This window comes from Saccopteryx bilineata, chromosome 4, assembly GCF_036850765.1.
Source record: "Saccopteryx bilineata isolate mSacBil1 chromosome 4, mSacBil1_pri_phased_curated, whole genome shotgun sequence".
NCBI lineage: Eukaryota > Metazoa > Chordata > Mammalia > Chiroptera > Emballonuridae > Saccopteryx > Saccopteryx bilineata.
Genome location: NC_089493.1, coordinates 66,557,850 through 66,570,923, shown reverse-complemented (window position 1 = coordinate 66,570,923; position 13,074 = coordinate 66,557,850). Strand labels below are relative to the sequence as shown.

General features: G+C 39.5%; 1 protein-coding gene across 3 annotated transcripts in view; it reads right to left on the bottom strand.

Moving 5' to 3' along the window:
* WDR72 (WD repeat domain 72) overlaps nt 1-13,074 on the bottom strand; it is a 239,468-nt gene that overhangs the window by 145,535 nt on the left and 80,859 nt on the right. For all 3 annotated transcript variants that reach the window (XM_066276258.1, XM_066276259.1, XM_066276257.1), the window contains exon 14: nt 2,183-2,382. In XM_066276258.1, coding sequence (XP_066132355.1) covers nt 2,183-2,382 — 200 coding nt within the window. The remainder of the gene's footprint in view (nt 1-2,182; nt 2,383-13,074) is intronic.

The window sequence follows — 13,074 nt, the reverse complement described above, 5'->3', positions numbered from 1 at the left end:
TCACTTTTCTGCCTTAGGATACTAAGGCCTATGACTTTCCTCTTCTTTTTAATGTTAAAGTTTTATCACATTGATGACCTCTTTCAAGTTAGGAACATGAACAATAGTTTTGGAAAATCTAAAAACAATTTGACTAAATAAGAGAAAAAAGCAGCTGTTGCTTTATCACTGGTTTCAAGATCTGAAGGAGGAAAGTATAAACAAACTAGATGGCCTAAATAGAGTCTTAAAAAGAGTAATCCAAAATTTAGGAACTTTTCAATGTATTTATATATCAGCTTTAAACAAGGAAAATAGTGCGTTAATGGGCTGAAAGGGATGCCTGCATTAGATTTAGAGCTCAGCGAGTGAATACTCCATCTCCATGGCCATCAATGGCATATGTAATTCCACCTCCCTCCTCTCCCCCATTCCCTGTAGCTTTGCTACAGTGAGATTGTGCTCAATTATGAACACAATTGCAATTATATTTATCATTGTAAATTAAATGATAATCATTCTAGCTTACATATTCATTTCTTGAGTTTTTGGTTTGTAAGACTCAGTTCTCAAAAGGTTGATAAAACCTGGTCTTGAGATCTAAATCAAGCCACTAAATCTAAAAAGCTGAAGATAACATGCTCATGCCCCCACCTCCACCCTGCAGCCTTCAGGCAGAGCTTGAGTGGCTGATTGGCCTTTCTTGAAGATGACACATCTTTTTGTCTCTCTCACTCTATGTACACATCAGATGAAATAAAATTTTATTTAAAGTCCTTATTAATGATGTTTTAACAGTCTTTATATCACTAAAATAATGGAAAATGTTAATAATATGTAACAACAAGAGTTAAAATTTAACTTAAAAATCCCACTCCTGGAATTATATAGTCTATTAAATAACATTGGATATGAAAAAAAAGTTTTAGGTTTATAGATGTGTAACTTACAAAACTGAAACATAAAACATAATCCAAATATTAAGCCATGGAAAAATAATTCATATGAGTAACAGTATATACACAGTACACGGGTATAATTTATCCATTAAAAATAGGTAATAATATATTATAGTTTTACATGGGAAAATACTACAGTAAATATATGCACATGTATAGCATAGTTATAACAAGATAAGAAGATAACTTAGGGGTGTAAATAACAAAAAGAAGAGTCCCTTAAAGAAATCAAGTTGAATTATTATATCATATTAGGAATAATAAAGCTCTTGCAAATTTCTGTGAAGCTGGTTGACTTGGTTTATGAAAACAAACGCAAACTCCAGCCTGACCTGTGGTGGCACAGTGGATAGAGCATCAACCTGGAATGCTGAGACCGCCAGTTCATGACCCTGGGCTTGCCCAGTTAAGGCACATAAAACAAGCAACCAATGAACAACAAAAGTAAAGCAACTATGAGTTGATACTTCTCATTCTTCCCACCCTCCTTTTTGTAAAATAAAATCTTTTTTTTTAATGCAAACTCTATCACTGTGTATTAACTGAGGCTCAGCAGCTTAAAAAGCTGGTGATCCTAGAGATAGGAGAATAAATCTAAAGAATTCTCCATACAATGATCCAGTTTTTCTAATACACTTTTGGCTTATTTGTACAATTATCATTATAAAAAAAAAGGTCTAATACTCTCAACTAAAAAGGAAAGAAAAAAAAAAAAAAGACCTAGACCACAGTATGTAGTGGGTTTTTTTTTTTTCCTCTTAGCGGTGGAAAACCAACTACTATTTAAGTAAGAGTTAATACAAAATTGGCTCAATCGTCCTGGCTGGATAGCTCAGTTGGTTAGAGCATTGTCCTGAATCATAGAGGTTGCCAGTTTGATCTACAGACAGGGCACATACAGGAACAGATTGATGTTCCTGTCTTTCTCTCTCCCTCCGTTTCTCTCTAAAATCAATAAATATTTTTTTTTAATTTAAAAAAGAAAATGAAACTAAAATTGGCTCACTTTTGATAAGTTAGAACCTATTTTATATATAAAAAAATGCTATACCAAGAATAATAATCACTCAGAAAGTCATCCTGATTAGCTCAAGGTCACTTGATAGATATGTCTGGTAGAAGCAATCATAGCTAAGTTCTTGTTTTTCCACTGATATTTGATTTCCACATATTTATGAAGCCATGTTAGTTCTTAGTTAAAGTTGATGATGTTCTTTGTAAGCAACAGCTCAATTTGAACTTACCTTACATGAGGACTTCACCTGCAGACTAGTGCAAGACATTGGTCCAAACTGGTAGGAGCTGGAGGATCTCTGTTCCACACTTCTGTGCTTACGTGTCTCTGTGGCAACTGAAAGTACAGACTCAGGCTTTAAAAACTGCGAATCATCACAATTAAGAATAATTCTTGCTCTTTCTCCCGTCTCATGTCTTTCCAAAGTGCCTGGAAAACAAGATTAGAAATAAAGAAAATTATGCAAGATATTTACTCCAAAAGAATGCAAACAAAACACTTTTTTTTTTTTTTTTTTGTATTTTTCTGAAGCTGGAAACAGGGAGAGACAGTCAGACAGACTACCGCATGCGCTCGACCGGGATCCACCCGGCACGCCCACCAGGGGCGAAGCTCTGCCCACCAGGGGGCGATGCTCTGCCCATCCTGGGCATTGCTATGTTGCGACCAGAGCCACTCTAGCACCTGAGGCAGAGGCCACAAAGCCATCCCCAGCGCCCGGGCCATCCTTGCTCCAATGGAGCCTTAGCTGCGGGAGAGGAAGAGAGAGGCAGAGAGGAAGGAGAGGGAGAGGGGCAGAGAAGCAGATGGGCACCTCTCCTGTTTGCCATGGCCGGGAATCGAACCCGGGACTCCTGCACGCCACGCCGACGCTCTACCACTGAGCCAACCGGCCAGGGCCAAACAAAACACTTTTAACAAAAAAATTGCAATTCTTTATTTCTTATTTATTTTTCCCACAATTTTTAAAATTATCATGCCTTACTAACTTCCTGTATCTAATAAACAGTTTGAAAGCTTTCTCTAAATTATTCAAATCATGAGCTCACAAAGCCTGAAACTACGGATTTGAAAAGCTCACCTTCCTCTCTGTGCTTTTTCATCCACCAAAATTAACAAGGTATACAATAGCCTTTAGCAGTAAAATATCTTATTATTATACAGGTAATCAATGACAAAAAACTAGGGAATATTTCAGTGTCATCTCTTAGTGTTCCAGAGTCCACAGTGCTTTGCTTGGGTTCCTAAGCTTAAAAGATTTCTATTCCTGATATATAATTTCAGTAAATAGGGCAGATAAGAACACACATGTTTTATATTACTACCTAGCTCATCCAAGTGTTCTCACAGCCTCAGGAATGCTGGCTACTCGAAAGTGTTGTTATTGTTGGTATTGTAGCTGTTACAACATTTGGCTATTATTTCTTAAGTTACTAGAGGGGAAAAAATTCCTTTCCCCTCTTCTCTGCCATTCTTGCAGTTTCAGAATTTCAAAGTGTTGGTAAATTCAATTTAAAGTTAAAAGGAACAAATATAAATTAGAGCAAAAGTATCAGAAAACAATTCACAAAGAGTTAGTGTTTTTATGATATACAATGCCAGATGCTCATTGAAATCTCAATTAAAATGAATTAAACATGGCCATTGTCTCATATCAGTTATGAGTTCATTTGCATTATTCATACCATATTGAATATACTACCTATACCCTACTAATTAAAGAACATGAGAAATATTGACATATAACCTAAATACAGATTTTATTTCATTTATTCTTTTTCTACCAATGAGAAAGAAATAGTTGTACTATTTGCTAAGAAGAAAAAAGATCATTCTTACTGATGGTATTAGGAAAATATCTATTCAAAGTAATTACTGTTAGAAAACAGAAATAAAGACCTGACCTGTGGTGGCACAGTGGATACAGCATCAACCTGGAACACTGAGATTGCTGGTTCAAAGCCCTGGGCTTGCCCAATCAAGGCACATATGAGAAGAAATTAGTACAAGGTGATGCTTTTTGCTCCTCTGCCCCTTTTCTCTCTCTCTCCTCTCTCTAAAATCAGAAAATAAAATCTATAAAAAATAGAAATAATGGTTCTATACCACTATGGCCTTATAAAGGTAGGTAGATCAATTTGAAGATTATGACTGTCCAACCCTAATTTCTCTTTTTCTTTTCTATATCTTCCTTTATAGCAACTAAGCGACCATTAGTTAGTGCTTTGGATTCTGAATCATTAACAATTACTATGCTAGAGAGACAAGATGGTGCTGGAGTAGGCGGACGTACCAGCATCTACCTCCCAGAACCAATGTGGATTACAAACTAATTTTATGAACTATCAGCTGGAAAAACCAACTTTGGACTAAACTAAAAGGACTCTTCAACCCAGGAACGCTGAAGAAGCCACACAGAGACTGGTAGGAAAAGCGGAAACGTGGAGAGGGCTGCCCAGCTTCTCGGAGCGAATGGCAGCAGGGTGGGAGTCTCGCGTGGCGGGAAGTGAGTTTAGCAGAGGGGAAAGGGTCCTGAGCCCCAGGAACAAAGCCCCAGCCTGCAGCCCCAGAGCCCAGAAGAAGCATAAGGACAGTATTTAGCTGGAAACAAGTCAGGATACTGTTTGTGAGAAAGTCTGATTTCTCAGACCCAGGATCCTTCTTAAAGGGACCACGCAGAACATCTCTCTCACAAACACTCACCCGGGGCTCCTGGGGACGGGAGGAGAGGGGAGAGAACCACAGTAACAGGAAGAGAGTGCAATCTAGGAGGCATAGGGAGAGACATTTTGGGAGATAGCCACCCTAACCCCTGGGACGAGTCACTCCCCAAAGCTGAAGTGAATATTTCCCCCAGAAACAGCAATACCAGCAAAGGGAAGCAAGAGAGCAGCCAAACAAGCTCCCCCACAGCATTCAGAGCAGAGTCACATAGAAGGAGGGAGCTTTCAGGTCTACAGTAGTGAGTCTTAGGGTCTGAGCTGCAACGCCCCCACCCACGCGGCTGAGGGCGCACCGGAGAGCGGGCGGCAGCGGGAGACAAAAGCGCGGTTCTGCTGACAGGGGCGGAAGCCGGCTGGCCACCACTGGGCTCAGGTGTGAGCTCAATCTTGCCCAGCTGGGGAGAAGGGGGCGTGCAAAAGCGGTCAAGCTCAGCTGCCGGCAGCCTGTAATCCAGCCTCCGGGAGAAGGGCGGGAAACCCAGAAAGGGTAGAAACCAGCCCTGGAACAAGGGCTTGGAGCACATCCCTGCCCTGCCCGTGCAACCCAGGCTTGCGGTCTGACTTGGTAGCCGGCTCCTCCCTTGGGGGTGGAGCCAAAAGCCCAGAAGAGGCGGAGTTCCGCTACAAAGCTGAGCTTGGGCACGCAGCCCTGCCTGGCGGTAGAGCCAAGGCTAGCAGCTGTTCCTTGAGTGGGATCATCCTGCAAAGGCAGGGCGAAAGCTCGGACACAGGCGGAGACCCGCAGCTGAGCAAAGGTGCTCACCAGTGCGCTCAGGACCGAGCATAACGTCACACACGGGGGCGGGGCAAAGGCCAAGGCCACCAACCCTTGTGCACCCGAGCACGTGATCACAGCCACTCCCGTAAAGAGAAAATGCGGAGGCAGAGAAATACAACACAAATAAACAAAGAGAAATCCCCAGAAAAGGACCTAAGTGAATCAGATATAACCAAATTACCAGATGCAGAGTTTAAAATAACGATTGTTAGGATGCTCAAAGATATTAGAACCACCATAGATGGCCATTACGAAAACCTAAATAGAGATAACAAATATAAAAAAGGACATTGAAATAATAAAAAAGAATCAGACAGAAATGACAAATACAATATCTGAAATAAAGAATACAATGGAAGGAATTAAAAGCAGGATGGATGAAGCAGAGAATCGAATCAGTGAGTTACAGGACACAATAAATAAAGGCATGGAAGCAGAGCAGAAAAAAGAAAAGAGACTCAAAAAGTCTGAGGAAACTCTAAGAGAGCTCTGTGACAACATGAAGAGAAATAACATCCGCATCATAGGGGTTCCTGAAGAAGAAGAGAAAGAACAAGGGATAGAGACTTTGTTCAAACATATTATAGCAGAAAACTTCCCCCAATTAAGGCAGGAAAACATTTCACATGTTCAGGAAGCACAGAGAACTCCATTAAGGAGAAACCCAAAGAAACCAACACCAAGACACATCATAATTAAATTATCAAAGCTAAATGATAAAGAGAAAATATTAAAAGCTGCTAGAGAAAAAAAGACTATCACCTACAAAGGAGCCCCCATAAGGATGACTTCTGACTTCTCAACAGAAACACTTGAGGCCAGAAGGGAATGGCAAGAAATATTCAAAGTAATGCAGAACAAGAACCTACAACCAAGACTACTTTATCCAGCAAGGCTATCATTTAAAATTGAAGGAGAAATAAAAAGCTTTACAGACAAAAAAAAACTCAAGGATTTCACTGCAACCAAACCAAGGCTGCAAGAAATGCTAAGGGACCTGTTGTAAACAGATCAAAGGAAAAAAAGAATATAGCAAAAGGGAAAAACAGTTTTAAAGAAAAAAAATGGCAATAAACAATTACATATCAGTAATAACCTTAAATGTTAATGGATTAAATGATCCGATCAAGAGACATAGGGTAGCTGCGTGGATAAGAAAACAGGACCCATACATATGCTGTCTACAAGAGACACACCTTAAATCAAAAGATGCACACAGACTGAAGATAAAAGGATGGAAAAAATATTTCACGCAAATGGAAATGAAAAAAAAGCTGGGGTAGCAATACTTATATCAGACAAAATGGACTTTAGAACAAAGACCATAGTTAGAGATAAAGAAGGTCACTACATAATGATAAAGGGAGCAATACAAAAGGAAGATATAACCATTATAAATATCTACGCACCTAATATAGGAGCACCTAAATATATAAAGCAGACTTTGATAGACTTAAAGGGCGAGATCAACAGCAATACTATAATAGTAGGAGATTTCAATACCCCATTAACATCATTAGATAGATCCTCAAGAAAGAAAATTAACAAAGAAACAGCAGACTTAAAGGACATATTAGATGAACTCGATTTAATAGATATCTTCAGAACCTTTCACCCTAAAAGAGCAGAATATACATTCTTTTCAAGCGCTCATGGTACATTCTCTAGAATAGACCACATGTTAGGGCACAAAAGCAGGCTCAACAAATTTAAGAAGATTGAAATCATATCGAGCACTTTCTCTGATCACAATGGCATTAAACTAGAAATCAACCACAATAGAAAATTTGAAAAACATTCAAACACTTGGAAACTAAATAGCACGTTATTAAACAATGAATGGGTTAACATTGAGATCAAAGAAGAAATTAAAAAATTCCTAGAAACAAACGATAATGAGCATACATCAACTCAAAATTTATGGGACACAGCAAAAGCAGTCCTGAGAGGGAAGTTTGTAGCATTACAGGCATACCTCAAGAAGCTAGAAAAAGCTCAAATAAACAACTTAACCCTGCATCTAAAAGAACTAGAAAAAGAACAGCAAGTAAAGCCCAGAGCTAGTAGAAGGAAGGAAATAATAAAGATCAGAGCAGAAATAAATGACATAGAGGCTAAAGAAACAATACAGAGGATCAATGAAACCAGGAGCTGGTTCTTTGAAAAGGTAAACAAGATTGATGAACCTTTAACAAAACTCACCAAGAAAAAAAGAGAGAGGACTCAAATAAATAAAATTAGAAACGAGAGTGGAGAAATAACAACTGACACAACAGAAATACAAAATATTGTAAGAAAATACTATGAAGAACTGTACGCCAAAAAACTAGACAACCTAGATGAAATGGACAAATTCCTTGAATCATATAATCTTCCAAAAATCAATCTGGAAGAATCAGAAAACCTAAACAGACCAATTACAACAAATGAGATTGAAACAGCTATCAAAAAACTCCCAAAAAAGAAAAGTCCTGGGCCTGATGGCTTCACAAGTGAATTCTACCAAATATTCAAAGAAGAACTAACTCCTATCCTTCTCAAGCTATTTCAAAAAATTCAAGAGGAAGGAAGACTTCCAAACTCCTTTTATGAGGCGAGCATAATTCTGATTCCAAAACCAGGCAAAGACAACACAAAGAAAGGAAATTATAGGCCAATATCCCTGATGAACTTAGATGCAAAAATCCTCAATAAAATATTAGCAAACCGGATCCAGCAATATATGGAAAAAATCATACACCATGATCAAGTAGGATTTATTCTTGGGAGGCAAGGCTGGTACAATATTCGCAAATCAATCAATGTGATTCATCACATAAACAAAAGAAAGGAGAAAAACCACATGATAATTTCAATAGATGCAGAAAAAGCATTTGATAAAGTCCAGCACCCATTCATGATCAAAACTCTCAGCAAAGTGGGAATACAGGGAACATACCTCAACATGATAAAGGCCATCTATGACAAACCCACAGCCAACATCATACTCAATGGGCAAAAATTAAAAGCAATACCCTTAAGATCAGGAACAAGGCAGGGGTGCCCCCTTTCACCACTCTTATTCAACATAGTTCTGGAAGTCCTTGCCACAGCAATCAGACAAGAAAAAGAAATAAAAGGCATCCAAATTGGAAAAGAAGAAGTAAAACTATCATTATTTGCAGATGACATGATATTGTATATAGAAAACCCTAAAGTCTCAGTCAAAAAACTACTAGACCTGATAAAAGAATTTGGCAAGGTGGCAGGATATAAAATCAATACTCAGAAATCAGAGGCATTTTTATACACTAATAATGAACTGTCAGAAAGAGAAATCAGGGAATCAATCCCCTTTACCATTGTAACCAAAAAAATAAAGTACCTAGGAATAAATCTAACCAAGGAGATTAAAGACTTGTACTTGGAAAATTATAAAACATTGATAAAAGAAATCAGGGAAGATACGAATAAGTGAAGGCATATACCATGCTCATGGTTAGGAAGAATAAACATCATTAAAATGTCTATATTACCCAAAGCAATTTATAAATTCAATGCAATACCAATGAAAATACCAATGACTTACTTCAAAGACATAGAACACATATTCCAAAAATTTATATGGAACCAAAAAAGAACACGAATAGCCTCAGCAATCCTGAAAAGGAAGAAAAAAGCGGGAGGTATCACACTTCCAGATATCAAGTTATATTATAAGGCCATTGTACTCAAAACAGCCTGGTACTGGCTTATGAACAGGCACATAGATCAATGGAACAGAACAGAGAACTCAGAAATAAACCCACAGCTCTATGGACAACTGATATTTGACAAAGGAGGTAAGACAATACAATGGAGTAAAGACAGCCTCTTCAACAAATGGTGTTGGGAAAACTGGACAGCTACCTGCAAAAAAATGAAACTAGACAACCAACTTACACCACTCACAAAAATAAACTCAAAATGGATAAAAGACTTGAATGTAAGCCGTGAAACCATAAGCATCTTAGAAGAAAACATAGGCAGTAAGCTCTCTGACATCTCTCGCAGCAATATATTTGCTGAGTTGTCTCCACAGGCAAGTGAAATAAAAGACATGATAAACAAATGGGACCTTATCAAACTAAAAAGCTTCTGCACAGCTAAAGACAATAAGAACAGAATAAAAAGACAAACTACACAATGGGAGAATATATTTGACATAGCGTCTGATAAGGGGTTAATAACCAAAATTTATAAAGAACTTGTAAAACTTAATACCAGGAAGACAAACAATCCAATCCAAAAATGGGCAAAAGAAATGAATAGAAACTTCTCCAAAGAGGACACACAGATGGCCAATAGGCATATGAAAAAATGTTCAACATCACTAATGATTAGAGAAATGCAAATTAAAACCACAATGAGATATCACCTCACACCAGTCAGAATGGCGCTCATCAATAAAACAACACAGAATAAGTGCTGGCGAGGATGTGGAGAAAAGGGAACCCTCCTGCACTGCTGGTGGGAATGCAGACTGGTGCAGCCACTGTGGAAAACAGTATGGAGATTCATCAAGAAAATAAAAATCAATATACCACTGTTAGGAATATACCCCAAGAACACCATAGCACTGTTTGAAAAGATGAAATGCACCCCCATGTTTATGGCAGCATTGTTCACAATAGCAAAGATTTGGAAACAGCCCAAGTGTCCATCAGAGGACGAGTGGATTAAAAAGCTTTGGTATATATATACTATGGAATACTACTCAGCCATAAGAAATGATGACATAGGATCTTTTACAACAACATGGATGGGCCTTGATAACATTATACTGAGTGAAAGAAGTAAATCAGAAAAAACTAAGAACTATATGTTTCCATATATAGGTGGGACATAAAGATGAGACTCAGAGACATGAACAACAGTGTTGGGGTTACAGGGTGGGGGGAGGAGAGGGAGGGGGTTGGGGGAGGGGGGCACAAAGATCATGGCTTTTCAGCATTTGCCATATTCCCCCCTTAATCTATAGACAGACAGCAAATATTTACGTATGGTGTTGCCACTATAAAGACTGCTGTCTTAGGGACAAATGCTGACAAACTATTTCAGCAGTTCCTCCTTCTTCAAAGACTTATATGTAAACATAGAGCTCCATGTTTCATAGGACACACTCAAGCTCACTCCATGCTCCCTGGAGCTTTAGCACAAGGGAATGCCCCCCCCCTTTTTTTTTTTTTAGTATTTTTTCTCTTATTTATTTATTTTTTGTATATTTCTGAGGATGGGGATGGGGAGGCAGTCAAACAGACTCCTGCATGCGCCTGACTGGGATCCACCTGGCATGCCTACCGGGGGGAATGCTCTGCCCATCTGGGATGTTGCTCTGTTACAACCGGAGCCATTCTAGTGACTGGGGTGGAGGCCATGGGGCCATCCTTAGTGCCCAGGGTGGATTTGCTCCGGTGGAGCCTTGGCTTCGGTCGGGAGGAGAGAGACCAAGAGTAAGGAGAAGGGGAGGGGTGGCGCTTCTCCTGTGTGCTCTGGCCGGGAATCGAACCCGGGAATCCTGCACACCAGGCCAATGACTCCGACGGGTCTACCATATCATGCTTTTTACTTAAAAAAAAAATTTTTTACATTTCTTTTGAATGCTGATGAACAGGAGACACCAAATCTTTTTCGCCTGCAAACTACTACCTTCTTTACTAGATCTAGCTAATAACACTGTTCTGTCTTTTTTCCAAATAGCTCCAGATATATGGAAAAGATTTATATAGGCAGATGGGGATCCTCAAACCCCTCAGCGAGATCTTCTGAGAATGGCTTTTAAGATACCTAGAGGCAGAAAAAGCCCAATAGAGATCAGGGGGAACTACCAGCTTTTAGGATACACCCTTAAAGGCTCCAACACCCCAAAGGGGTCTCATAGGATGACATCTCGGTCCTGCTTCAATAGTGGAAAGGAAGGTCATTGAGCTAAAGCCTGCCAGGCTTACAGGCCTCCGCTGTGAGGAAACAGGGACACTGGAAGGTGGGCTTCCCCCTCGCTCCTCTAAGGGAGGGTTCAGTCACTTCCAGCCCTGCTCCAGCCACCTATGACCTAACCTTGCCCAGAAAGCTGGGGTTTGCCACTGAAGGCTGAAGGTGCCCAGGGCCGTCGGCCCCATCTACGACACTGTGGACGAGCCTAGGGTATTTCTTCCAAGAAGCAGGTAAACTGATCTCATTCGCACAAGGGCCACTTAACTATGTTTTGCCTGAATAGTCAGGTTTTTTATTCTTCCCTCAAAGATCTCTGTTGTGGGTGTTGATAGTCCTATTTTCTGCTGCTTTGTTTAATATATAGTGTTTCCTTTATCCCTCCTACCTCAATGCCCCACTCATATTTCAGGCTGGGACCTACTCTTAATTTAGAGCTCTCTTTCCTCCTTTTGCCAACTTGTATTATGAATTTACCTTTGCCACCCAGCTTAGTGTATCCCAAGGTTCTCTTTACCAGGCCACAGTCACAGAGCTCCAGGGAAAAGCAACCTGGTCTCAACTCTCCAGGCAGAAGAGAACAGAAGCTCCATATCCACGCATGCTGCAAATGGCTTTTTCCAGTCTACCTGAATCATTACCAGCTAGAAGCAGCAGTCATTGGGACTTGGACATGAGCTGCAAAGTATAGAATGGTGACAATTCCAGTGCCATGTGGACTTTTCCTGTGGGGAACTTTCCTGGATTCCTGCTCCCTGTGACAGCTCCTAACAGACTGAACTGTGGTTGGGTTGCATTTTTCAGGGATTTGGCATGGTGATGGGGCCAACTTGGACTTGGGGAACATGTTAAGGACACTTCTCATTTATGGATTCTTGCTGTATTGGCCAAGAGTTTGCTTAAAGGCTTTTAATCACTGTAAAAAAAATAGAGGACTGGATGAAGAAGATGGGGCACATATACACCATGGTATATTATTCAGATAGGAGAAATGGTGACATCGGATCACTTATAGCGGAATGGTGGAGTCTTGGTAGCATTGTGCGGGGTGAAATAAGCGAATCAGAAAAAAACAGGAACTGCAGGATTCCATACATTGGTGGGACATAAAAGCGAGACTAAGAGGCATGAACAGGAGTGTGGTGGCTATGGGGGGTGGGGGGAGGGAAGGAGGGAGAGGGGGAGGGGGGTACAGAGAGAACTGGATGGAGGGTGGCGGAGGTGATGGGTATGCAACATAACTAAATGACAAGATAACCTGGAAATGTTTTCTTTGAATGTATGTACCCTGATTTATTGATGTCACCCCATTAAAATAAAAATTTATGTATAAATAAAAAAAAAGCAGTTAAAAAAACAAAAAAAAACAAACAAAAAAAACAATTACTATGCTGAAGTACTGGACAAAAAATGTAGTCCCTAGTCTTTTAACAATAATACTTTTTATTTTTGTTTTAACCTTCCTACATTCATAAATTACCATATTTAACATAAAACATAATAAATATGTTATTTTTCTGAGGTTTCTTTGTCTATCAAGATTGATTATGGCTTCAAGAAATGAAGTTGGCAGCAACATCAAGAAAATCCTTTCTCTCAAGAGTGACAATAAGAAGAGTTTCTCAAACTAAAGATAATAGTTATTACTACTTCATGAAAATAACCATATTC